Source organism: Hyaena hyaena, unplaced genomic scaffold, assembly GCF_003009895.1.
Source record: "Hyaena hyaena isolate Hyena2069 unplaced genomic scaffold, ASM300989v1 scaffold_321, whole genome shotgun sequence".
NCBI lineage: Eukaryota > Metazoa > Chordata > Mammalia > Carnivora > Hyaenidae > Hyaena > Hyaena hyaena.
In genome coordinates, this window is record NW_024080953.1 from 329,583 (window position 1) to 357,323 (window position 27,741).

The 27,741-nt window shown below is 40.0% G+C and overlaps 2 protein-coding genes across 2 annotated transcripts in view; both read right to left on the reverse strand.

Moving 5' to 3' along the window:
• FBXO40 (F-box protein 40) lies at window positions 1–17,015 on the reverse strand. The gene is made up of 5 exons (XM_039248905.1): window positions 16,862–17,015; window positions 16,641–16,750; window positions 5,711–5,743; window positions 2,491–4,404; window positions 1–216 (listed from the first exon to the last, which is right to left on the reverse strand). Exons 3-5 carry the CDS (start codon window positions 5,711–5,713, stop codon window positions 1–3), a joined length of 2,133 nt encoding a protein of 710 aa, XP_039104836.1. The 5' UTR covers window positions 5,714–5,743; window positions 16,641–16,750; window positions 16,862–17,015.
• ARGFX (arginine-fifty homeobox) overlaps window positions 12,178–27,741 on the reverse strand; it is a 24,985-nt gene continuing 9,421 nt past the window's right edge. The window contains 6 exon segments of the mRNA XM_039248904.1: window positions 12,178–12,345; window positions 16,641–16,750; window positions 25,040–25,244; window positions 25,246–25,315; window positions 25,317–25,521; window positions 26,311–26,413. Of these exon segments, the coding sequence (XP_039104835.1) occupies window positions 12,178–12,345; window positions 16,641–16,750; window positions 25,040–25,244; window positions 25,246–25,315; window positions 25,317–25,521; window positions 26,311–26,413 (861 nt within the window).

The window sequence follows — 27,741 nt, forward strand, 5'->3', positions numbered from 1 at the left end:
TTAGCAGATGTGTCTTCCTCGTGGTCTGGCTCTAAAGGTGGTGACTAAGCTCTCTCGGGTCTGCTCCTGGAGCTGACACATGCTCGTCAGAAGAATCGGGTCAGTCTTATGCTCTACAATGTTGAAAGGACAGGCCTTCAGGTGTTCAGACATGGATGCAACTTCATTAAACTCCCAGCTCTTGACTTTGGAGAAGAGGCTGCTGAATTGCCAGAGCTGTTAGGAAACAGAAGTTCAAAAATGAGCATTGGGGAAATACCCTCAGGCTGGTTTTACTTGAAGAGTATAAGAAAATACCTTTCTGTTCTTCACGTTCTTAGCTTCCAGAGAGTATTTAGTGGCTGCTGCAGACATTTGTTCATTCCTTCTCCAGCATCCAATTCCTAATCCACCCTTTCAATTGATAATCTTCCCAGCCAGCCGTGTAATTGTATGGAAATGACTACAGCGATCTGCATATTGACACCCGCCCTCCACCCTCCCACCAGCAACAGTGATGAATTCTGGAATAGACACATGGTTCAAAACAGGACAATTAGTGTCAATGAGAAACTACCCTAGAACTTTTGCTTGAGATATCAAGAAACAGATTCTGTTTTTCCTTCTGTTCTTGAACTGGGAAACTGCTATCTTAGGAGCTGCTGGCATTCAAAATGGACCACCAAGGGACAACCGTGTCTTAGAATGGAGCCACTAGTGAGGAAGTAGAGATAAGATATAGACAGTAAAAAGGTCATTTTGGGGCATTTTTGAACTGCTAGATCAAATCTTATCTGAAGCCATTACCTGTGGATTTTTTTAGTTATGTGGGCCAAAATTCCCTTTATTGTTTATGCTGTTTTAAGTTGGTATTGTTTAAAACTCAAAGTATCCCAACTAATAAGAGTCACACTAGAACAGAAACCTCAGGAGAAATCTAGGTATCTGGTACACAATCCCCCTTTTGCCTTTTCCACATAGGATGTGGTGGCAAAGTTACTAGTTTTAAAATCTGGTAAGGGCACCTGGTCGCTCAGTTGATTAGGCATCCGACTTTGGCTCAGGTTATGATCTCATGGTTTGTGGGTTTGAAGAACCAAACCAGCACCATGACAGGCTTCAGAAGGCCCCAGAGATTAGAAGACCCAAGTCTCTGAGGCCTGACTTAGCAGGCTTGAGCCACCGCCCTTCCCTGTGTCCAAACCAATCACTGGAGGTTGGGAGGTACCGGACGTTCCGGCCACTATTCCGGCCCACCTTGCTCTAAACTCACCAATCCCTCTGCGCCGTAACAAACTCTGCCATCACCTTGTCCTATCACGTTGTAGTCCCTGTCCATCACCCCTTTCCCGCCCTAGAGTTAATAAAAACCCTACTCCTCCTTTGTTCGGGGCTCTCAGCATGGATTCCTTGCGTTGGTGAGGTCTGGGAGCCCAAGCTTAAGCCCGTAATAAAACCCTTTGCCTTTGCATACGTGACTCTGACTCGGTGGTGGTCTTGGGATTTTGGGGAGATCGCGATCTGGGCATAACAGGTTCAAGCCTCATGTTGGACTCTGTGTTGACAGCTTGGAGCTTGCTTCAGATACTGTGTCTCCTCCTCTCTGCCTCTCTCCTCTCTCTCTCTCTCTCTCTCTCTCAAAAAAATGGATAAACATTAAAAAAAATTTTAATCTGGCTGTGAAGGTAGGCATAACCTGATATTTTAGAATTTCAAAATGCCTATAACAAAGGCAAAAACTCTTTTTTTTTTTTTTTAAATTAGTTGATAAGAGACTGAGGAGAATTTGTTGGCATACTGTATTGGAGTCCAGGTGGGAAACAGATGGCACACTTAAACTGGGTAATTTGAAGAGAATTAAAAGAAATAATGATATACAAATGTATGGGCAGAGTGTAGGAAAGCTACAGGATATAGTTCAGGACCCAGGCTAGTAACATTAATATCCTAGGCCTAAAAGGGAAGAGGAAAGGAGGTCATTGGATCCCAGAATGAGTAACTGTGTGGAGAAAGCCACCTGAAACAGTCACCTTCAATGGAGGGACTTGGCCAGTGCTAAGTGTCATGGAGGGGGAGAATGCATGCAGGGAGGAAACCAGAAGAATAGATACATCAACTCAGTCTTCCTCCCTCCCATTTCCTGTTGACACATTCCCGTTTGATTAGCCCAATTAGAAGCTGGAGGGCAAGGCTGCTGATTGAGGCAGTCTGTGGAGATCAGCCTCCCAGGGGAACTGATCACAGTGGACAGGGTTGGAGAATAAATCATGTGAGCAAGCAGAAGATATCCAGGAAACATACACAGAGATAAACAGGTACTACCATTTGTATTGTCATTTATATGTCTATAGGTCTGTCTTTCCTACTGGACTGACCTCCTTGAGTTTAGGAATTATGTCTTATTCCCAGTAACCTAGTACATTGCCAGTGGCTAGTACAGTGCTTGGCACATAGAAAGGTCTTAGTAAATAGTTGTTGAAAGAGTGAATAAATGAGTAAGAGTTTACTTGCCTCTCTGTGGACTTTCCAGGAGGTGCCTCCATGAGAATATCTCTTCTTTTTCCACTGTAGGAGGACCATCCCTCTCTCTTGTAACAAAGTAGAACAGATATTTCTCATCAGCACAGACACCTGAGAAAGCTGGGACAGGCTGATGCTGTCCAAGAACCCAGCAATGTATTGCAAAATCTCCAGGGGCAGGCTGGTGAGAGAATTCTGGCTTTTTGCTCCACGGCCTGAGAGATGGTTGTTTTTCTTTCTCTCACTCAGCTCTGAAGCAACCTCTGGCTTGATGGCAAAGGTCTTGAGCTCCTGACTATAAATCACTTTGGCCTTTTGTCCTGGGGGACGGAAATGGTTTTGAATAAAAGTACATCCCAAGTAGGCAAGAGGGCATCGATGCTGGAACCAGCCATTGAGACATGACTGAATGTCTGTGTGGACATTCTTGAAATGTAGGGGGAATTCATCCCTCCTGAAGAATTTGTTGCAAGTGAAAGTGAAGGCAGAGCTACTCTTGTTATGTCTCCTGGTCACACACTCACTGTGGAGTTCCACGTGGAGGCCCCCTGGGTTGGCAGTGGTTAGGAGGTCAGCCAGCACTGTCCCGGAAGAAAACTGCTCTGGCTCAAAATTGTATGTCTGTGTAGCAAAATCCATGAAGAGCCCATCAATGCTCCTGGATTCGGAGATGACATGCCCTTTAAGCTCTCTTTCTAAAGCACACAGGAGGGTGGTCTTGATGAGATCTGATTTGGGCAGGTCCTCCACAGTGATCCCTAAATCTGAAGTATCTACTGCCTTGTGTTCGCTTGGCTTACAACTCAACATGGCATCTCCAAGGCGGGCCCGCTTCCCACAGTAGCTCACAGGAACTTTGAAGGTGTAAACAGTCTTTACTTCCTGAGCCTCAAGTTTGCCATAAACAAAGTCTCTCTCCTTAGGTGTACAAGCAGGCATCTGACCAAAGTGAATAAGCATTCTCCCATTGTGTACCAGATACATGTTATAGTCCTTTGCATCCACAGCTGTTTTCAGTCTTTCCAAAACACCATCCTGCCAAGGGGCAAGCCCTGTCTTTTCCATGGCTGCATTAAAGTCCTGCTGCTTCTGGCTTTCCTGTGGTTCTTTCTCTTGGAGAGCATCCTCCACTACCACATTATTGTCACTGGAAACCTGTTCTTTTCCTGGGCTGTTCCTGCTATTGCTGTCACAGCTCACTGAGGTACTTGTTAAAGCAGAGGCTGCATGCTCTTTGCTGAATATATTTTCCCACCTGTCAAACTTGACCAAGTCCATCCCTTCTTTAGTTTTGGCTAACACCTCTCGTTCTTCTTGACTCAGCTCTACCATTTCTCCATTAGTTGCCGGCAGAGATCCATGTGGTACCAACCCAGCATCCACTCCACCCACTGCTCCTCCCATTTCCTCCCAAGTGGATTCACCATTCATGATAGGTTTCTCCTCAGTGGGTTCTCTGGTTTCTGGGAAAAGTTCTACCATTTTCAAAGATCTAAAGAGGACCTTCTGGTCCTGGAGGGCCAGGGCTGTGTCCAAACACTCCTCACTGGGGGCCTCTTTCATGATGTTCTCGTGAAGGATTGTTTCAGAGTCCACATTTGGCCAGCGATTCCACTCCATGGAGCAGCAGACCACACTGGCAGGGCACACTTGCAAGTGCTTGGCCAGTTTGTGGCGGGACATGGAAAGGGGGCAGCCATATTCAGAGTTGAGGCATGGAACCTGCTCTAGAGGGCAGAGTAGCTCATGCTCTGCCTCTTTGCACATGTGGAAGGTAGCACCACAGGACAGGTGGCAGTTTATCACCAGACAGGAGACATCAGGCTCCACAGGAATGTGGCAGTGACGGTCGAAGCATTTCTCACAATGCCTGTGCTGCCCAGGTAGAGGCCTGCGCGCTCTACCCTGAAGACACCAAAGCAAGAGGAAAGAGAAAACAAATGGAGAAGAGAAGCTCTATGCATGTATGTGACTATGTTTTAATTGGCTTATTTTCTGTTTATACATGCTTACTATAGGCACCTTGGACAATCTACAATATCATAGAGAAGAAAGCAAAAATCACTCATAATCCCACAACCCCAAAAATAACAACTACCAACACCCCTTCATTTTTCCAATAGTTTATTCTAGGTATATAGTAGATGTGTTGAGAATAGAAAAAGACAGGGGAGCCTGGGTGGCTCAGTCGGTTAAGCGTCCAACTTTAGCTAAGGTGATGATCTCAGGGTTCCTGGGTTTGGCCCGAAATCAGGCTGTGTGCTGACAGCTCAGAGCCTCAAGCCCATTTTGGATTCTGTGTCTCCCTCTCTGTCTCTCTCTGTGCCTCCTTGGCTCACACTGTCTCTCTCTCTCTCAAAAAAAAAAAATTAAAATATTTTTTTCTTTCTTTTTTAAAAGTTTATTTCTGAGAGAGAGAGAGAGACAATCTGAGCAGGGGAGGGTCAGAGAGAGAGGGAGATACAGAATCTGAAACAGCCTCCAGGCTCTGAGCTAGCTGTCAGCACAGAGCCCGATGCGGGGCTCAAACCCACGACCGCGAGATCATGACCTGAGCTGATGTCGGATGCTTAACATACTGAGCCACCCAGGTGCCCCTAAAATATTTGTTTTTAAGAATAAAGAAAAAGTTGAATGTAATGCACTACAATGTTGATAATTGTTTTTGAGTTGTGGATTATGGGTGATCTATATTATCTTCTTAATAGTATGAATACAATGCTGCATCCTGCTTTTAACTTGCTATTATAACAAGAGACTAGGCTGTTTTATTAATGATTCTTTGAAAACTGTCTTCATCATGGCAGTGTAATATTCCAGGGTGAGTGTACTGTCATTTATTTAACCAACTAGTGCTGGGAAAACAGGGGCCATGTCTAGTTTTGTTCACATCTGTAGCCACAGAACCTGGGTCATACTAAGTACTCAATTTGCTGAATCAAGGAATTGTTAGCCTCTTAGTTTATTGCTGGATGTTTGGGTTTTTCATTTTTAAAGTTTTAGTGTAAGTATGTTTTCACAAATCTTTCTTAGCTCTCTGCTTTTCTCCTACTCCATGTCAGTTTTTTTCTAGGTCTGCTCTCGCATCTCTCATTTGGCCAAGTCAATAAATATCATCAAACTCTAACTGCCAGCTGCTTGGGCTATAGTTAAATGAAGCCAGATCTGGACCCCTGAAAGATGAAAGTCCAATAATTTTGTGGGTACTTACCATAGCTTCCTAATTTCTTCTTGCTTTGTAAATCTAGGGGAAAACATGAAAATATGTATATGAATGATTAGTAAGAAAAGTATTTTGGTTACGTATATTAACAGGAGACAAAGAGACTTCACATACTCTAATTCCTTTAACCACTCTGGAGGTAAATGTCATTGCCCCCATTTTATAGTCCAGGAAATGGAAGCTGTAGAAGTTAAATAATTTGTCCAAGGTTATACAGCTGATAAGTGATGGAATCCTGGGCCATGCTAGTCCATGCTCTTCTCACTGACACATTCAGCCCTCTGGTGCGGCATCTTACCTGGCATGGGATATTTACATTTTGGTTCCTGTAACTTTTCTCCATTGTCTACCAACAGTTGTTCTGATATTCCACCCATCCATGCCTCCCATCACTATCACACATACACACACACACACACACACACACACACACACACACACACACACACATCTGGCCCAAGTTACCCTTCTAGCTTTCTCTACCACTAGAGCTTCATGCCCACTGAGAGGTCAGCCTGATATCCAGCTTGGTCTGGGGCAGCATACAAATGTCTGTGATGTAGCTGCCATCTGTCCTTCACCCTGCTGAATTCATCTGTGCTCTGTTTAGAGCAGGGGTCAGATCCCAAGGTCCCAGGAGCAGGCTGAATGGGGACTCTGGCAAGCAGGAGAGAAATTGCCCTGCCTTCAGGAGAATGTAGCTAGTTGGCTCTGGTCACTTGGTCCCATGTGGGACTATGTTGCCAGATCATCTGATTTTTCCAGAAAAACTGGGGATGCAAATTTTTGTGAGTGATGGTAAAGTATAGTAGTTAGGAGGCCTACTGTGCAAGAATCAACCTGGGACTATAAATCCATAATTGTAAAACTTTGAGAAAGTTACTTAATCTCTTTTTCATCATTTTCCCCATCTGTAAAGGGAGAATAAGAATAGTGCCTATCTCATAGTGCTTTTGCGGGAAGTAAATGAATTAAAAACCAGAAACTCTTAGAATAGTACTTGTCTATAGGAGATGATCTCTACATGTTTGCTATTATAAAATAAGTGTTTTATTTTTACTTTTTTTTTTTTACAACATTTAAAGTAAACTCCACACCCAATGTGGGGCTTGAACTCAAGACCCTGTTATCAAGGATTGCGTGCTCTAATGACTAAACCAGCCAGGTGCCCCTAAAATAAGTGCTTTATATTTCATTATATTGCAAAATATTTTGCTACATAATATATCATGATAAAAATCCTTGGAATCTTAAAGTTGGCAACTAACTTAATTGAAACAAGCACAACCTCTATTTGGGCCAAGGAAAAACATGTATGCAAACTACATAGGATCTGTAGGTTGCCACTTCGCAGCACCAGGTCTAGAGAGTTTGCAGCATAATGTCAGCACTATGTTAGTCTTTGATGGAGTGGGGCAGGGTGGGGTAGGGTGGAGTTAGCACCCAAAAGTCACAAAATACAATATTTTGAAATTTTAATTTATTTTACTTTAGGATTTGCCAATTCATTGTGGGTGAATATTCCTGTAACTTAAAAAAATTTCAAATATACAGGAAAGGTGAAAGAACATATACAATGAACACCTGAATATACTCTACCTAGATTTCAAAGGCAACATTTTGCCACTTCTGCTTTCTCTGCCTCTCCACACACATGCACACGCGCGCGCGCACACACACACGCACACACACACACTTTCTACCAAACCACTTGAAAATAAGTTGTTGATATCATGACACCTCATCCCTAAGTACTTCAGCACATATTTCCTAACACTAAAGAAGTTTTTCTTTATAACTGCAATAACATTATCTCACCTAAGAAAACTAAAAAATATTTCCCAGTATCATGTAATATGCTGTCTGTATTCAAATTCAGCCAACTGTCCCCAAAAATGTCTTCAATACTTCTTTTATAAATGTAACTTTGGAACCTGGGTCCCTTTAAGGTCAATTTATTACATTTGGTTGGTAAGTCTTTTTAGCCTCTTTTAATTTGGAAAAGTCCCCTCAACTTTCTTTTCCAGAAGAGATAGCCTTAAATCTTAAGGAAATTATGTTCAAATTTGTTCATGTATTCATTTGTTCATCCATTCCTTCAGCAAACATTTGTTGATTACCTACAACATGCCAGTAAGGGAGCATAAATGTCACACTGCTTGTTTAAGTAGTTCTTCAGCATTATTGCTACGAAGAATCAGTTGTGATGCTTGTTAAAGCTATTACTCTGCACTGTTCACAATGGCAGCCACCAACCACATGTGGCTGTTTAAATTAATCAAAAGAAAACTAATAATTCAACTTTTTGGTCATACTACCTACACTTCAAGTATTAAATAGCCACATGTGGTTAGTAGCTACTCTATTGGACAACACAAAACAGAACATTTCCATCTGCATAGAAAGTTCTTTCAGACAGCACTGCTGTGCTGGCTACACCTCAGACTTAACTGAGGGCCGTATCTGGAATTCATATCCTTAACACATTACCCATCTGATTCTTATGCACTAGGACTACTGAGTGTGAAAGAGGGGTTATGGCAGATAGCTTTATATCCCTAATATCCTGAATCAGGAAGTAAGAAGTTGCAAGCAAGAACATGAAGTGGATTCAGGGCCCACGAGAAGACAAATCAAGGTGTTAAAGCCAGAAAGGGAACTGAGGAGAGTGAAGGGCTGTGAAGGCTGGACTGAGGTGGAGAAGGATAGGATTGGGCAAGAGGACATCTTTCGGATCCAAGAGTCCAGCTACTTGATCATTTACCATATAATTTAACATTCAGTTAGGGTCCTTCTATATTCTAGACTCATCATTTCTGGGGTGGGGGAATTTCGTAAATATGAGGCTAAAGCATCTAGAATTATTTGGTTGCTCAATAAGGGACCATTTAACACTGTGACTGGATGTTAACCAGCAGTGGAGGGACAGTGTGGAGGGACTGAGAGTAAGAAACTGCTTCATGGCGGGTGTTAAAGCTGCAGGGGTGGAACTGATGGTGTGGACTAGACAAGATGAGGCAGACAGTAGGCATCGCAAGGGAATCACAGCATTTTGTTTTCTGGCTGGAGATGGGGAAAGAGGAGGAGTCAAAGTTGATGCCAAGACTTTGAAACAGGAAGAGAGAGTATTGAGTGTAATTCTGAGAAAAACAGAAGAGGGAATTGTTTTAGGGGGAAAGATGAGCCTGGCAAGTTTAATACAAGATTTTAAGGTGATGACAGATATTGAGGATATAACGGAGAGATGCAGATTTGAGAACTGTTCACTTAGAGGTGAGAGAGGACGCCATAACTGGAAAGAGAAGAGTATAGAATAGGCATGTGAGCCGTGAAGTACAGAGCAGAATATGACCACTTTCAAGACAGCAGGGAGAAGTAAAGCCAGAGGAAGGAGAGACCAGAGAGCTAAGAGTCAGAACTCTGTGGCCCTATGTAAAGGAAATGGTGTGCTATAGCCTCGAATGCTGCCTCAAGATTAAGAACAATGGTAACAATGACACTGCTCATGGCAGATCCCCAAAAAGCTCTTGCCAGAGCAAATGTGGCATTTCAGCTGTGTGGTGAGACCCTTGCCATGCGAATTGTGGTGTTTGCTTGGAGGGGAGGGGGAAGCCATTAAACACACATTCCAGTATTGGCAGGGCCTGTGGCCTGGCTGGCAGAGTGTGATCATCTGCTTTCTATTCATAAAAAACCCTCATGAATAAAGATGCAGTCTGGATGATTCAGAGTCCCCTACTGGTTTTTAGCTGGGAAAGAAGAGGCAGATCATACATGGAATAAGGCGAAGTGAAAGAAGCTACCAGCAGCATGACTGTCCAACTTCATATTTGTCAGCCTGGTTCTGTCACAAAGCTGAGACCAGTCTCTATGAAGGGACAAGCAGGCCTAGCTAGTTTTGTGTGCTCTGTGCGTGTGGTGACAACTCAGCCCCAGCAGCAGGGATACGTTTGGCTGGAGGGACAGTGGTGATGAACTCTAAGCCTAATCATTTCTTATCCTTCAGCGTTGTAAAGTATGGTTTCTTTGGAACAGTGCTATTGAAGCTGGAAACATCTGTGGTGGAGCCCTATTGCTCTCCATGTCTTTGAAGTTACTTGAAAATATCCCTTTAAGAGAAAAAAAAAAAACAATACATGCAGGAACAAAGATACCGTTTCTTTGTTTTGTTTTTAATGATGCTATTTAAAGATCTTCTGCCAGGCTCTGGAGCTACACCAGATAAGTGACTTTGAGAGAGGACATGTACTGAGCAGAAAGGCACAGTAAGTGGAGACCACTCTTGGAGAAGTTTGACAGTGGAGAGGAGAAGAAAGATAAATATATTCTAAGGGTGTAAAAAATCATACCTGAACCTTTTGTTGTATATCTAGGGGAGATTGTTACCACTGAGATAAAGGAGAATCCAAAATTCTTGATTGTCTAATGATTGCTTGGTAAGCATGGTGACCAATCATCCTGGTTTGCCTGGGACTCTCTTGGTTTTAGCGCTGAAAGTTCCAGATCCCAGAAAGCTTTTTAGTGCCAGACAAACTTGAATACTTGACCGATCATCTTAGGTTGTAGCCAGTTGGTCTTGCCCTAAATTGATCAACTTATATATATCATTGGTTATCTTGTGACATAAGATGATGTGTTCTCCTAATCTCTGTTCCAGTGCAGTGACTGGATCCTTATTCTCCATGGTGTTTGTCTGACTTTCCTAGACTGAGTAATTTTTCTGCATTTTGTATATCAGGGAGAAAGAAAAATAAGATTTCAGTGCCTACCATGTGCTTTAAGTAACACGTTTTTTAATCCTCACAATGGCTATGTGATGTGGGTATTACCCTTTACGCTTTCCAGTGGAATGCAAAGAGGCCTAGGTTTGTCTGGCTTCAAACTCTGTACTCTTTGCTACATCACACTGTGCCCCTTAGAGACCCACAGAGACATGTGGTCTATCCCCATGATTTGGGAAGAAAGCAAGCCCCTGACTAGAGCCCATCAGGGGAAGAGCCTCCCTTCCTCCATTTGAGGCACAGAAAGTGTCTAATATATAATGTTTCTAGATTGTAGAGGAACTGGATGTTCTTTATTCATAGGAAGTTCATAAGAAGCACCTTCATCTCTCTGATGACTTTCTTTTTGTCCTTGTCTGGATCATATTCCATACTGTGCCCCATCTGAACAGAGGAAATATGAAAAGTATCCAGGTCCTGTGGCTTTGCATTTGAGGTAGTACAAATATGAAAATACAGTTTTAGGTTATAACCTGTAGAATAATATAGATTCTGAGATTTAAACTCAAAAACCTACTAAATTAAAGCACATACATTATAGAAACTCTTCACGGTGGAAAAAGTTGACAAAATTTAATGACAAAAACAATGTATTTTTATCCAGGTGCCATTTCCTCCTTCAGTTTCTATGCTCTTATGTTCATCTTTATTTTTTTTATTTTTTTTTAAAATATTTTTATTTATTTCTAGGAGAGAGAGAGAGAGACAGCGTGAGCAGAGGAGGGTCAGAGAGAGAGGGAGTCACAGACTGAAACAGACTCCAGGCTCTGAGCTGGCAGTCAGCACAGAGCCTGACGTGGGGCTCGAACCCACGAACCACAAGATCATGACCTGAGTGAAAGTTGGACGCTTAGCCGACTAAGCCACCCAGGCGCCCCTCTTATGTTCATCTTTAAATTATTACTTCCTGGGGTGCCTGGGTGACTCAGTCAGTTAAGCATCTGACTCTTGATTTTGGGCTCATAAGTTTGAGCCCTGTGTCAGGCTTTGTGCTGACAGAGCAGAGCCTGCTTGGGATTCTCTCCATCCTTCTCTGTCTCTCTCTCAAAATAAATAAATAAACTTAAATAAATAAATGCATTCTTACTTCCCATCTGAAAAGACAATACATTCTCTCCTCTTAAAAATGAACTTCAATGAAGCCTATGGCCAAACACTCTCTGAAACATTCTCCCCAAATTATGTTTTAAAGTTCCCCTAGATAGAGGAGATAGCAGTCAAAATAATATAATTTAGGCTTAAATAGTTTAAAAAGACTACACAGAATTGTTACTGGTTTTACCAGATGCAGTTTACATGAAATGTGAGTAAGTGGAGGGGCCAGGTACATGAGTTTAACTGTTAGATATTTCTTTACAAAAATAGGGAATAAGTTAGAACCTGGCAGGGGAGGAACATTTGATGAAGGTTGTGGTTCTGTGTGGACCACTCAGAGAGGAGTAAATTAATTTTAAAAAGACGAGTCAGCTAGAACAGTGGCCCTTAAAATGACCCACATACTGACCCACAGTGTCTGTATTACCTAAGAACTGGTTAGAAATGTAAATTATTGGACCTACCAAATCAGCCCTACAGAATGGGAACTATTGCATCCAGCTGATTCTGCTGTAAGCTCAAGTTTAAGAATCGCTGAGCTAGAAGCTGGTTGATTTTGTGCTTTCAATCACAAAGGAACTACTGCCCAGTTAGGTAGGAAGGCTTTGGGAAGAGATCTGAAAGGTCAGTGGGCACGTCTGTTCTCATCTCCACCACCACTGCCTGGACACAAGCACCATCGTGTTCATTCAGTCTGGTGCAAAAGCCTATAATCAGTCTCACCCTTCCCATCTTGTGCTCTGTAATCTATATTCATCAGCAGAAAGAGTGATTTCAATAACTTTAAACATTAGGTCATTATTCCTACTTAGAATCTCCAGTGGATGCCCATCACAAGGAGTAAACTCTGACACCCTTATCTTGGCCCACAAAGTCCTGCATCAGTGTCCCCTGGTGACCTCCTTTACCTCATCTCTCCTTTGAGCACTTAGGTCTAGCCTTGTCACTTAGTCCAGTGTAGGGACTTTGTGTTGGTTCTTTCTACCAAAATTTTCCCTTTGCTCTTTATTTGTGTTATGGGCTCCTTCTTGCTGTTTAGATTTCAGTCTATATGTTACCTCCTGTGGAGGCCTTACCAGACACCCTCAATATAAAGTAAATTCATGAACATTGTCATGTGATAGCTAAGTAATTTTTGGCAAGTTAAGTTCCCTAAAGCTAACTTATTCATTGATAAAATGGAACTCATAATAACCCAGAGGATTATGACAAATGAAATAAAGTAGAGAAAGTGTCACTCAATTGTTAGTCCTTCCCCTATAAGGAAGGTCATTCCTGTGGTCACTTCTGTGCCCAAGTCTTTGTGTCTTCCCATTGCCTCCTGCCACTGTTGGCCCGCCTTTCAGTGTTCAGTTCTCCATCACGCCAATGTAGCTTATGTTCCACTGCCTGCTAAATCATCTTCAAATCCATTTAAGAGAAAAGTCTTGCCTTAGTCCCATAGGAATGTGAGTCTCCCTAAAATCCCCCCACTATGGTGCCTTGTATTCACCACATTCATTCTTGAAACTCTTAGGAATTTAAACAGTACTGCATCCAGGCTGGAGGACCTTTCAGATGTCACAAAGGCAGAATGAGGCATCTTTGTTTCCTAGGCCCAAGTTTGTCATTTTTATTATGTAGCTACATAGATTATTCTGTTCATTATGCAAAAAGGGAAGGTGTAAGCTAAAATTGGCTTCCCTCTTGCGATGGGCTGCAGGGTCAGTACTCCCTAAGGGGAGGTGCTGTGATGGAGAGCACGGGGATGAAGGCCATCAACGGAGCAGATGTTATCTGCCCAGGAGAGTGTGTTCTGGTGGGAAAGGGGCTCTGACTAGAATCCCAAAGGAGAACACAATGCCCCTCAAGAATATAGACAATAGTTTCTGAGACACTGAGAGAATGAATATAGCCAAAGTGTTCCTGGAACTCAATGTTTATTCAGTGGGATTGAACTGAATGAAATAAAATAGAACCTTAAAGAAAACAGCATTTTGAAAGAGCTGTGTGAGAGCAATTTGAAACAGATTTAGGAGGAAAGTTGTAATGATGTTAGATGTATGCTAATTTGGGGCTTCTTTTTTTAAGAAAGAAAAAGAAATGTTTTCAATGTTACTAGGTGAATATAGCCTTAACTGAAAGGAAAAGACTTCTGCAGGCTTGAGTTATAATAGACGCTCTGAATGCTGCCAGAATTGTTTTCAGGAGGTTGTAGTACTTGTTCTAAATCCTTGCAGTCCGAAATCAGAAATCTGGATCAGGCACATAACCACAAATCCTCTGCTTTGGAACTTCTCAATCTTCCATGTGTGTAGGAATCGCCTGAGCAATCTTTTTAAAATACAGATTTGGGGGCGCCTGGGTGGCTCAGTCAGTTAAGCATTTGACTTTGGCTCAGGTCGTGATCTTGTGTTTCGGGGGGTTCAAGCCCCACGTTGGGCACTGTGCTGACAGCTCAGAGCCTGGAGCCTGCTTCGTATTCTATGTCTCCCTCTCTCTGCCCCTCCCCCACTAGTGTTTTCTCTCTGTCTCTGTCTCTCTCTCTCTCTCTCTCAAAAATAAATAAATATTTAAAAAAATAAACTGCAGATTTGGATGTGGTAGGATTGGGGTGGGGCCCAAGAGTCTTACCATATAAAAAGCTCCTGATCATGTTGATTGTCTAAGAACCTCACTTTGAAAGGAAAGTGTCTAGTTTAACCTCTTCATTTCATACAAGAGAAGTTGAGGCCCAGAGAAAAGTAAAATGTCTTTCCCTTGCTTCTCACCTTGATGTAATAGTGAGAATTCTGTGGAAACCACAATGCCACACAGAGCTACCTGTATCGTAGGGGTGGCCAAGGGCATGTGGGCAGCTTACATGGAACCAAGGGCAAAATAGGGCAGAGCCTGGAAGAATGAGGAAGAGGTGATGCCTGACTGTCACTGGCCAACAAGGTCATGAGAAGGCATATAGCAGGTATATTTAAATCACTGACTCAAGCAAAAGAGAATGGGATTAACAGATAATAACTTTAACATTCTTTACTATAGTTTTAAAATTAGTAGGCAAACAGGGTTGATGTCAGGGAGATATTTTTAGGCAAGGGCCCCTTTCAGCACCCCTCAATGATATCAGCAACTAACTATTTTGCCTCCTCATGTGGCTGGCCCTGGTGATAATTGTTTATTCCTGAGGTTTATCTTCAGTGGAAGTGACAAGGTCAAAAGTTAAAGATCAGAGATATTCTTCAACTCTTAACCTGTTACCCAATTAATTACTTTAATTATACATTGTTAACCTATTCCCCTGCTATGGTGATATTTAATTCTAGGGAAAGAAAATGTATAAAGGTAAATACTAAAGTAATCCCTTCGCCTCTTGAGATTTTAACACAACCAGTTGTCTGATAATTCCCATATCTGGGTCCATAATCCTAGGCTTCTGGTCTATGATTCCTGCATTTTCATTATACCTTAGTTAATTCTCATATCTGGGGCTTATGTTATTAGTATCAGTATTTTTAATTACTGTTTTATATTGGCCAAGAAAGTGCTAATTAACTAGATTATCTTGGGGTAGCTGTGAGGCAGCCTGTATGCTTGGTTACTCCTAAACCACCATGCCCCAGTCTTGCCAGCACAGCATCCCAGAATATACCTTGAAGACCTTGGTGTTGTGGAAACACTGACAAAATTAAATGAAGTTAGTTAGTTCTATACAATACATTGTGCCTAACAAACAGGGGTGATTATAATCTAGACATCTACAGCACAGTTCTGGGACATGTCTGGAAGTTACAGAGGCAAGAAGGAAGGAATCCAGGAGTTAGGGTATCTGGGTAGGTCTCCTTTTACTTGGCATTGGTAGCTTTAGCCTGTACACTGCAAAGTTCAGAGTGTACAGAATCCCTTTTGCTGCATAGGCTACTTCCTAGGATGTCCTTAGCTGAACTTTGAACATTAAAGCAAGGCTCAGAGGGAAACAAGAAAATACACACTGCACCCTTATGCCTGACAATTTATTTGTGCATGCAACACTATGCAGTTATTTAAAAAACTAGAAATAATCTACGTTTTAAAGTTCTTGATACCTCAAGTACCAGTCATTATTTTCCTTTTGTCCCTCTGGATGGGAAGCTCCAAGTTTGAAATAATTTTGGTTTGTGTGCAAAAGCCTGGATGAATTTGTCAACTTGTAAAATACTTTCACTTCTATTCCATGGATGCATTTTGGAATCAAGAGACTTCGAGAGGAGACAGCCACATTTAGGGAATATTGTTAAAGAAAAACAGGTTTTAAGCTCTGCAAACAGAGTTTAAATAGTACATGAAATGAACATAATTGTGCCACATCATTAATCGGTAGTATGACACAAGATGGAATTTAAGGTACATAGAATGACTTACAGCTAACGTAGCAAATGCTAATTGGTGAAAAGATCAGAGAACCTGGACTTTAGAAAATAGGAATCTTGGTGTCTGGCCCTTCCTCCTATTCCCTCACCATCTCCTCCATCCTGACCCAACCCCCCTCCCATCACTACTGTATAACTTTAGAGATATCACATAGCCACTTTGGTTGATTGTAGAAGAAAGAATGTAAGCTGTCAGAAAGCAGGTAATTTCTTCCTGCTGTAAGATTTTTGACTTAAACCAAGAGTTTACATATGGTTGAGTCTCATTCTCAAAGCCAACCCCTTTTCTCCACCACATCTAATTAATTCACTTAACCATCTTCTTACTCAGAGCAAAAAGGTGATGCGCAGCCCAGCTTCTATCTCCACGTTCACCACTCCAAATGTCTCTCTGGTGCACCTGCTCACCTTTAAACAGCTTACCTCGGGGCGCCTGGGTGACTTAGTCGGTTAATCGTCCGACTTTCGCTTAGGTCATGATCTCGCAGTTTGTGGATTCGAGCCCCGCGTCGGGCTCTGTGCTGACTGCCAGCTCAGAGCCTGGAGCCTATTTCAGAGTCTGTGTCTCCCTATCTCTCTGACCCTCCCCTGCTTGCTCTGTCTCTCCCTCTCCTAGAAATAAATAAAAATATTAAAAAAAATAAAATAAAATAAACAGCTTACCTTAATAGCACCAGCTGAGTCAGCATCTGCTGCACCTGTGTCCCTTGATTGTGAGGAAGCAGATCTCAGGAAGTGGCCGGGGTGCATCAGCTGCAGCACAGGACGGAGTTCTGTTGAGGAGGCAGGGAAAGGAGAGAAAACTTCAACAGAAATAGTTCAAGTGTTTCGAAGTTAAAAATAAAACTATATCACAAGGGGCAATGTGACCAGGCTCAGCTTACGATTTTTTTCTTTCCCTGGCATTCATCAACACTTGGTCTCTACTGGAATAGCATTTAGCAGGGGAAGCTGGAAGGGAAATAAGCTTTTATATCAATAGGTTTTCTTTCCCTTGAGGAAGGAGGCAAATCCATTCAAGAAGGATCATTTTCAAGGTCGGAGCAGCCTCTCAGACTCCTGTGCGTGCAGTCGGCAGATCCAGCTGTGCTCACTGTGGCTGGTGGAGCAGTCAGGCCAGGCTGCTGCTCTAATTATAACCATGCTTTTCACCTAAACCCATCACTGGCTGAAGCAGCAACTTGTGCAAGTGACATGCGGTCCTGTTTCTGTTTCTCCTATTTCTTGTCATGACAAGTAAGTGGCTGTCCTCTCCTGGCCCTCTTCCTTCCCCCATGGCTGGGAGAGGGAGGGTTTCTAAGTCAGAAATCAGACACAGAGTTAAGTCCTGTGTGAGGAATATGAGGTGGTAGGAGCTTTGCTTTTACTTTGTCCAACTTCCCCTTTTTACAGATGAGGAGACAGAGGTTTAGAGAAGTGAATTGTCCAAGGTCACAAAGCTGGCTGGTGGACAAGCCAGAGGAAAGACTCAGTTCTTCCAACTCTGAGTCTGGTGCTCTTCTTTACTTCCTCTTCAAAGAAACCCTTTTAGCTATCTTTTTTTTTTTTTTTTTTTTAAGGTTTTTATTTTTGAGAGAGAGAGAGAAAGACTGAGTGCGAGTGTGGGAGGCACAGAATCCGAAGCAGGCTCCAGGCTCTGAGCTGTCAGCACAGAGCCCGATGCAGGGCTCTAACTCACAAACGGCGAGATCATGACCTGAGCTGAAGTCGGACACTTAACCGACTGAGCCACCCAGGCACCCCTTTAGCTATCTTTTAAGGAAAGAAAATATATAATCCTGGCTTTGCTAACTTATGTATGTGGCCAAACTACTTAACCCCTCTCTACCTCAGTTTTCTCAATGGTGAAATGGGGATGAAAATACTTGGTGTGACCCTGTGTTAATAAGCTTACATATTAAGGCATTAATATATGTAGAGCACATGAATGATGCCCAGCACATACCAAGTTCACCAAAGCTGTTATTTGAATAAATGGACCAAAAACAGATACTGAATTCCCCTCTCCCTGGATTCTTCCATGCACATATGTCCACATAGGTAAACTTATTTGGGGATGAACAACTAGCAGTTGAAAATTATAAAAATTTTACATATTGATCTTGTATCTTGAAACTTTGCTTAACTTATTTGTTAGTTCTACTAGTTTTCTTATGGGTTCCTTAGGATTTTGTATATACAAGATCATGCCATCTGTGAATAGAGATATTTCACTTCTTCCTTTCTAATTCAGATGCCTTTTATTTCCTTTTCTTGCCCAAATGCACTGCTTAAAACTTTCAGCACTGTGCTGAGCAAGAGTGATGAGCGTGGCCATCCCAAATTTGTTTCCTGTTTGTTTTTTAATGTTTATTTATTTTTGAGAGACAGAGACAGAGAGTAGGGAAGGCCAGAGAGAGATGGAAACACAGAATCTGAAGCAGGATCCAGGCTCTCAATTGTCAGCCCAGACCCCAACATGGAGCTCAAACCCACCAACTGCAAGATCATGACCTGAGCCAAAGTTGGACATCTAACCAACTAGAGCACCTAGGCGCCGCTCCTGTTTTTGATCTTAGAGGAGAAGTATTCAGTCTTTTGCCATTAAGTATGTTACCTGTGGATATTTTGTAGATGTCCTTTATCAAGTTTAAGAAGTTCAAAAGTTTATCCCAGTTTGTTGAGTCTTTTTTTCTTGAAAGTGTAAGGGATTTTGTCTTCCTGTATCTATTAAGATGATCATGTGGTTTTGTCCTTTATTAATATGGTATAGATTTTTTTTTGTAATGTTGAACCAACTTTGCATTCCTGGATGAATCCCACTTGGTCTGGTATATATTCCTTTTTATATGTTGCTGGATTTGGTATTCTAGTATTTTGTCGAAGATTTTTGCATCTATATTCATAAGGGATATTACTCTGTAATTTTTTTATGATGTTTTTGTTCCATTCTGGTATCAGAGTAATGTGGTCTCATAGAATCAGTTAGGAAGTGTTCTCTTCTGTTTTGGGGGGACAGTTTGTGAAGGATTGCTGTTAGTTCTTTAAACGTTTGTTAGAATTTAGCAGTGAAGCCATCTAGGCCTGGACTTTTCTTTGTGGGAAGTTTTTGATTATTAATTCAATCTTTTTAGTTGTTAAAGCTCTACACACAACATTTCTATTTCTTGTTTAGTCAAATTTGGTATTTTGTGTCTTCTTAGGAATTTATCCATTTCATCTAAATTATCTAATTTGTTATGAATAATTGCACAATTTTATAATTTGTATAGTATTCCTTTATAATGCTTTATCACTGTAAGGCTGGTAGTGGTATCATCTTTCACTTATGCTTCTAGTAATTTGAGTCTTCTTTTTTACTTATTTTTTTCTGTTTTTGGTCAATCTAGCTAAAGGCATCATTTTTTTTATCTTTTCAAAGAACTAACTTTTTTTCCTTTCAATTATTTAAAAATATTTTTTGAGGATAGTTGACACACAATGTTACATTAATTTGGGATATAAAACATAATGATTCAACATCTCTGTATGTTACATCTCCATGCTCAAGTGTAGCTACAATTTGTCACTGTACACTGCTATTACAGTACTAGTGACTATATTCCCATGCTGTCCCTTTTATTCCTGTAACTTAGTTATTCCATAACTGGAATCCTGTGTCTCTCACTCCCCTTCTCCCATTTTGCCTGTCGCCTGAGATCCCTTCCCTTTGGTAGCCAATAATTTGTTCTCTATAAGTCTTATTTGCTTTTTGTTTGTTTATTCATTTGTTTTGTTTTTCGACTCCATTGATAAGTGAAATCGTATGGTATTTGTCTTTTGCAACAACATGGATGGGTCTAAAGGGTATTATGCTAAATGAAATACGTCAGATTAAGAAAGAGATAGATTTTTATTTTGTTCACTTGCTATATTTTTTTTATTCTTTATTTGATTTATTTCTGCTCTAGTTTTTATTTTCTTCCTTCTGCTTACCTTAGACTTAGTTTGATTTTCTTTTTCTAGTTTCTGAAGGCATAAACTTATTGGTTTGATGGCAAATCTATGGAGATAGTAAAAGGATCAGTGGCTGCTAGAGGTTAGGGGAGAGAGAGGATAAATAGGTAGAACATAGAGAATTTTTAGGGCAGTGAAATCATCCTATATGATACTATAATGATGGATACATGTCATTACACATTTGTCAAAATCCATATAATGTACACCACCAGGAGTAAACTTTAATGTAAACGATGGACTTCAGGTGATAGTATGTCAATGTAGATTCATCAGTTGTAACAAATGTACCTACCCCTCCTGATAGTGGGGGAGGCTATATATATATATAGGGAGGAGGGGGTATATGGGAAATCCCTGTTTCTTCTGCTCAATTTTGCTATGAACCTAAAACTGCTCTAAAAAATAAAGACTATTAAAAAAATCAAAAGTTAAAAAAAAAGACAAAGAAATGTCACAGCCTAAGGGGACAGTATCTCTCTCCCAGGTCTGCAGTCTTGCCTGCAAGATCCCTCTGCAGTGATCTGAAATGTGATGGGTAACAAAGACCTACAAACCTACTACTGTTAGTTTCCCTAGTACATATGGATCTAGTTATCATTATTATTATATACCAAGTTATTCACATAATTTCTTCCATGGTTTATTGATTACTTAAAGATTTACTCTTTAATTTCTAAATGGAGAGAGAAGTTGAAGTTTCTGCTAGTTATATTGCCTTGTGACTAAAAAAGTGTTGCTTATATCTTATTGGTTCATTTAAGTTTATTAAGGTATGCTGTGTGGTCTTGTACATGATCATTATGTGCTTTAATATAATGTGTATTCTATATAATTTGGATGAAGAAATCTTCTCTTAAGTCAAGCTTATTTACTGTATAGTTAAAAACCTTCTCTATGCATACTGAATTTTAATCTGTTTGACATCCATTGTTGAGTATTGTATTAAAATGTTCCATTACGATTATGTGTTTAAGTTTCCCCAAGAATTTTGTTAATTTTTCTTCATTTATCTTGAGAATATTTTGTTAAATAGATACAAAGTCAGAATCATTATATTTTCAGGTTAATTGTTCCTTTTGTCCTTGTCTAATATATTTTTACTTCTAACAAAGTGTTTTGTCTTAAAGTGTAACTTCACATATTAATATATATATATGCCAGCTTCCTTCCTATTTAAAAAAAAGGTTACTGATTTGAAATACCATTTTTTAAACATAGGCTTTTGTAGCTATAAATTTCCTTCTAAGTAGTAATATAACTTCATCTCATATGTTTTGGTATGTTGTTTTTATTTTCATTCATCTCTCAGTATTTTCTAATTTTCCTTGTGATTTTGTCTTTATCTATTGGTTGTTTAGGAGTGTGCTTTTTAATATCCATGTATTTGGGAATTTTGAGAAATTGCTGAATTTCTTTTGCTATTGACTTTTATTTTCATTCCAAATGAGTTTGTAGAACACACTTTATGATTTCAGTCCTCTTAAATTTATTATTTTATGGCCTCAAAAGCTTTGTATCCAAAACATCTCCTATAACCTTTATTCAATTCCTAGAGGGGTGCCTGGGTTGTTCAGTCAGTTGAGTGGCCAACTTCAGGTCAGGTCATGATCTCTCAGTTTGTGAGTTTGAGCCCTGCGTCCGGCTCTGTGCTGACAGCTCAGAGCCTGGAGTCTGCTTCGGATTCTGTGTCTCCCTCTCTCTGAACCTCGCCTGCCCGTGCTCTGTCTCTCTGTCTCACAGAAATAAATAAATGTTAAAAAAATTGCTTTTAAATTCCTAGATACTTATATGTTTTTTATTGAGAGGTATTTATTTTATTATGTTTTGTTTTGTTATTGGTTGTGGGACATGCTATTAAATTTGTAGGTTGATCATATACTGGAAAATTTCCTGAACAGTAATTCTAAAAGTTTGACAGTTGATTTTGTCAATTTTCCTAGATAATCATCTCATTTTCAAGATCTGTTTTCTTACTTTCTACACCAGTTCACACATTTATTATGGATTTCTATATTAAAACTAATGGTAATGGTAATTTCCCTTTAAATTTTGACTGAAAATATCTATTAGAAAACCCTAGACCCTAAAGATTTTAAATAAAATATAAATTTATATACTGGTCCCTTTAAAGGTTGATGACCAACCCAACCCTGCTGCTGACCCTTTTTAAAAAAAAAGTCTAAGGTAAAAATATTACTCAGCCATAAAAATAAAATAAAATCTTGCCATTTGAAGCAATGTGGATGGAGCTAGAGTATTATGCTAGGTGAAGTAAGTCAGTCAGAGACAAACAAATATCATATAGCTTCACTCATATGTGGAATTTAAGAAACAAAACAGACAAGGAAAGGAAAAGAGAGTGTGTCAGAGAAAGATTCTTAATTATAAAGAACAAACTGATGGTTACCAGAGGGCAGGTGGGTGTGGGGATGGGTTAAATAGGTGATGGGGATTAAGGTGCTTGTTGTGATGAGCATACGATGATGTATAGAACTACTAAATTACTATATTGTACACTTGATACTAATATAACACTATATGTTAACAAACTGGAATTAAAATAAAAACTTGAAGTATTCTCCTGTAGGATTTTTATGGTTTCATGGCTCACATTTAGGTCTTTAATCCATTTTGAATTTATTTTTGTGTATGATGTAAGAAAGTGGTCCAGTTTCATTCTCCTGTTTGTTGCTGTCCAGTTTCCCAGCACCACTTGTTGAAGAGACTCTTTTTCCCATTGGATATTCTTTCCTGCTTTGATAAAGATTAATTGATCATATAGTTGTGGTTCATTTCTGGGTTTTCTATTCTATGTATCTATTTTTGTGTCAGTACTATACTGTCTTGATCACTACAGCTTTGTAATATAACTTGAAGTCTTGAATTGTGATGCCTCCAGCTTTACTTTTCTTTTTCAAGTTTGCTTTGGCTAATTGCGGTCTTATGTGGTTACATACTAATTTTAGAATTGTTTGTCATAGCTCCGTGAAAAATGGTATTTGGATAGAGATTGCATTAAATGTGTAGATTGCTTTGGGTAGTATAGACATTTTAACAACAGTTGTTCTTCCAATCCATGAACATGGAATGCTTTTCCATTTCTTGGTGTCATATTCAACTTCTTCCATCAACATTTTATAGTTTTCAGAACACAGGTCTTTCTACCTCTTTGATTAGGCATATTACTAGATACTTTATTATTTTTGGTGCAATGGTAAATGGGATTGTTTTCTTAAATTTTCTGCTGATTCATTATTGGCATATAAAAATCCAACAGGTTTCTGTACATTGATTTTTGTATCCTGCAACTTTACTGAATTCATGTATCAATTCTAGCAATTTTTTGGTGGAGAACACAGGTAATAATATTTTTGACACTGGCATTGCAACTTCTTTCTAGATATATCTCCCAATGTAAGGGAAACAAAAACATAAATAAACTATTGGGTCTTCATCAAAATAAAAAAGCTTCTGCACAGCAAAGGAAACAATCAACAAAACTAAAAGTCAATCCACTGAACGGGAGATGATATTTGCTAATGATATTAGATAAAACATTAATATTCAAAATATGTAAAGAATTTATAAAACTCAACCCCCCCAATAATCCAATTTAAAAATGGGCAGAAGACCAGAAAAGATATTTCTCCAAAGAAGACATGCAGATGGCCAACAGACACATGAAAAGATGCTGAACATCACTGATCATCAGGCAAATACATATCAAAACTACAATGAGATTTCATCTCACACCTGTCAGAATGGCTAAATCAACAACTCAAGAAACAACAAGTGTTGTCAAGGATTCAGAGAAAGGGGAACTCTCTTGCAGTGTTGGTGGGAATGCAAACTGGTGCAATCACTCTGGAAAACAGTATGGGGTTTTCTCAAAAAGTTAAAAATAAAACTATCCTATAATCCAGCACTATTAAGTATTTACTAAAAGAATACAAAAATACTAATTCAAAGGAATACATGCACCCAGTGTTTATAGCAGCATTATATACAATACAATATAATATACGATAGCCAAATTATGGAAAGAGTCCACTTGTTCATTGACTGGTGAATGGAAAAAGAAGATATGGTGTTTGTTTGTCTGTTTGTTTGTTTATTTTATAATGGAATATTCCTCAACCATTAAAAAGAATGAAATTTTGCCATTTTCAAGTATGTGGATAGAACTAAAGTGTATTATTCTAAGCAAAATAAACCAATCAGAGAAAGACAGGTACCATATGATTTCACTCATATGTGGAACTTAAGAAACAAAGCAAAAAAACAAAGGGATAAAAAAAAGAGAGAACCAAGAAACAGACTTTTAACTATAGAGAATAAACTGATGGTTATCAGAGGCGAGGTGGGATAGGGGGATGGGTTAAATAGGTGATGGGTTAAATAGGAGTGCACTTGTTCTAATGAGTAAAACGTGTTGTATATTGTGTTGAATTACTGTATTGAACACCTGATACAAATATTACATTGTATGTTGACTAAGATAGTTTTGAGAAGAGAGGATTTTGGAGTCTCTTTGGCCATCTAAGGAACTAGGAAGGCCTACCTCCTGGGAGAGTTATGAGGCTGATGTGTAGTACTGAGCTATACTTGTTAAAAAATATCTAGGGGTGCCTGGGTGGCTCAGTTGGTTGAGTGTCTGACTTCGGTTCAGGTTATGATCTCATGTTTTGTGGGTTCAAGCCCCGCATCGGACTCTGTGCTGACAGCTGGCTCAGAGCCTGGAGCCTGTTTCAGATTCTGTGTCTCCCTCTCTCTCTGATCCTCCCCTGTTCATGCTGTCTCTCTTTCTTTCTCTCTCTCTCTCTCTCAAAAATAAATAACAAACATTTTAAAAATCTAGTTTTTACATTTCTATGGGAATCAAAGTGACACTGACCCAGATATTTGGGGTTGGAAGCATAAAAAGGAAAGAAAAGAGACCTGTATAAGAGAAGATCCTTCTTCCATGTGATCTGGTATTTATTTGTATTTTAGGCAAAGAAATCCAAAGTCCGCTATATTGACGTTGTTCTAGAATTCCAGGCTACTTCTTAGACAATGGGCTGCAAAGCTCCAGTTTGTCGTACTTGACCTCATTTGTCCAGGAGATAGAACTACAGCTGGACCAACAAATATATGGAGAGAGGAACTCTTTTCTTCTAGCTGGGACCTTGTTGGTGAGGGATACTGATATAGATAATGTAAAGAAGAGCAGGATGTCTCACTTGCATCAGGAAAGTTGTACATTTTCCTTATTTGGACTATGTCATAGGTATCAGAGTACAAAGCAGGAAACTGAGGTCACTAGCTTCTCCAAGTAAGGATCTTACATTTGGATATCACTTATGGGACTTTCAGTGATGAGAGTCCCATGCCCAGTTAAAAGGGCCTAAGGGCTGAGGTGGAAGGGAAGTATAGAAATTTGAAACTGCAGGGGAAAAAAAAGAATGGAGACTGATTGATTTTATGAGTGAGATGTGCACATTCTTGGCTGGAAGGGTCTGGTTTGGTTGCTTTAGTAGTTGCTGCTGCTGCTTCCCTTATTTGAATTGTTGGTTCCTGAACCAGATATAGGAGTTGGAGAAGTGAGAGGATTATAGTCAGTTAATGGAGGATTTTGAGGTTTGTCTAGAGTGGAAAAAGCCAGATTAATACCCTCATGTCCTCTCCAAGTTCTCATGACACTGAGTTCTGAGAGAGCAGAGATGGGCATGAGTGGAGGGATAGCAAGGGATCAGAACTGGGACTCCAGAGAAAGAAGAAGGAAAAAAAAAGGGGGGGGGTTGTTTCAGAGGCTGTGCTGGAGCTTCAGAGAAAGTCTCCTGAACTCTAAAGAAGAGAAGCTAGTCCAGGGATCTTCCAGGGAGGTAAGGAGTTTGAACTGAAGAATTTTCAAGGATTGCTTTAGAAGGCCTTTAGAGTAAGGAATAGTCTAACAAAAACTTTTGGGCCTCAACAGATTCAGAGGCTGGGGGGAGCTGTTTGTCTGTTGGTAGCATTGTGAATTAAACAGATAGCAGGACTTTGCTTGAGAAGACCCTAAGTCAGGAGTCTGTCTGGATAAGAGTCCTTCCTCTATTTAAGCTCCATAGTATGAGAACTCTGAAGTTCTAATTCCAGTTATACTGCTTATTATATCTTTGATCCAATCACTTTACCCCTGAACCTCAGTTTTCCTCATCTTTTAATCTAGATGATAGGAAGGCCAGCATTTGCAATGTTCCCAGTTCAGTACTAGTGCACAGTATGTACTCAATAAATGAATTATTATTATTATGTTTTGGAGGAAATGTCCAGGATTAATAGTAGAATGTGGTTTGGATGAAGGTACCAAGCACACTTCAGGGGATCATACAGACCTTTACTGCTGACTTGGGTAAGTTGAGTTTCAAAGATAATTCCTTCTGGTGATTTTTATCCAGAAACATGGTGTGGATAAATAGAGTATCCAATTTTTCATGCTATGTAAGGAAATGAGGTGTGTTTTCGTACTTCCTCCATAACACTACTTCCCTTCCTCAAAACCCCCAAGAAGCCACAACTATGAAACTCTCATGACTTCCTTCAACAAAGCTTGGACTTCAGGACATAAAGGTCCCAGGTCTTGACTATGGGTGGCTGAGCCCTGTGTAACAGTGCTTTGTCCTTTGTTTTCTGAGATTTAGTTTTTTCCTCTGGGAAAAGTTACCTCTTAACTTTTTCTGTATCCAGTTTGTTCATTCTAGGAAATGGCTCCTTTGAGTTTCAGTTTGCCCTGAACTGAAAACAGAAAATCCCTTTTCTCTGGTACTATGCCTATCCTACCTAACCTCAAGATAATGGACAATTATTTCCCTCTTCTTTTTCATACTTGTGTTTCCTTTAGAAATGAGGAAGAAACCCTATGTCCCTGCACCTGAATATAACACACTCTTCAAAGTGGATTTTCTCTCTTTGCATATTTATTTTGGAACTCAATTCATCTTGTCTGGTAAATAGGACTTTTCTTTTCCAGGATTTCTGAAGCTCTAATCACTGCTCTGGGAAAAAGTTCATAAGAAATGGGAGACACTACTAAATTCGTAGTGGCAACCAAAAAGCTATAGAGTATTTTTTTTTAAATGGCAATTGAGATGGCACAAAAACATACACATTTACCAATGGAATAAAATAGAGAACTCAGAATTGAACCCACAAGTGTATGGACAACTAATCTTTGACAAAGCAGGAAAGAGTATCCAATGGAAAAAAGACAGCCTCTTTAACAGATGGTGCTGGGAGAACTGGACAGCAACATGCAGAAGAATGAAACTAGATCATTTTCTTACACCATACACAAAAATAAACTCAAAATGGATGAAGGACCTGAATGTGACACAGGAAACCATCAAAATCCTAGAGGAGAAAGCAGGAAACAACCTCCTTGACCTCCACCGCAGCAATTTCTTACTTGACACCTCCCCAAAGGCAAGGGAATCAAGAGCAAAAATGAACTATTGGGACCTCATCAAGATAAAAAGCTTCTCACGGCAAAGGAAACAATCCATAAAACTAATAGGCAACCAACGGAATGGGAAAAGATAGTTGCAAATGACATAATGGATAAAGGGCTAGTATCCAAAATCTATAAGGAACTCACCAAACTTCACACCCGAAAAACAAACAACCCAGTGAAGAAATGGGCAGAAGATATGAACAGACACTTCTCCAAAGAGGACACCCAGATGGCCAACAGACACATGAAACGATGCTCAGCATCCCTCCTCATCAGGGAAATACAAATCAAAACCACACTGAGATACCACCTCAC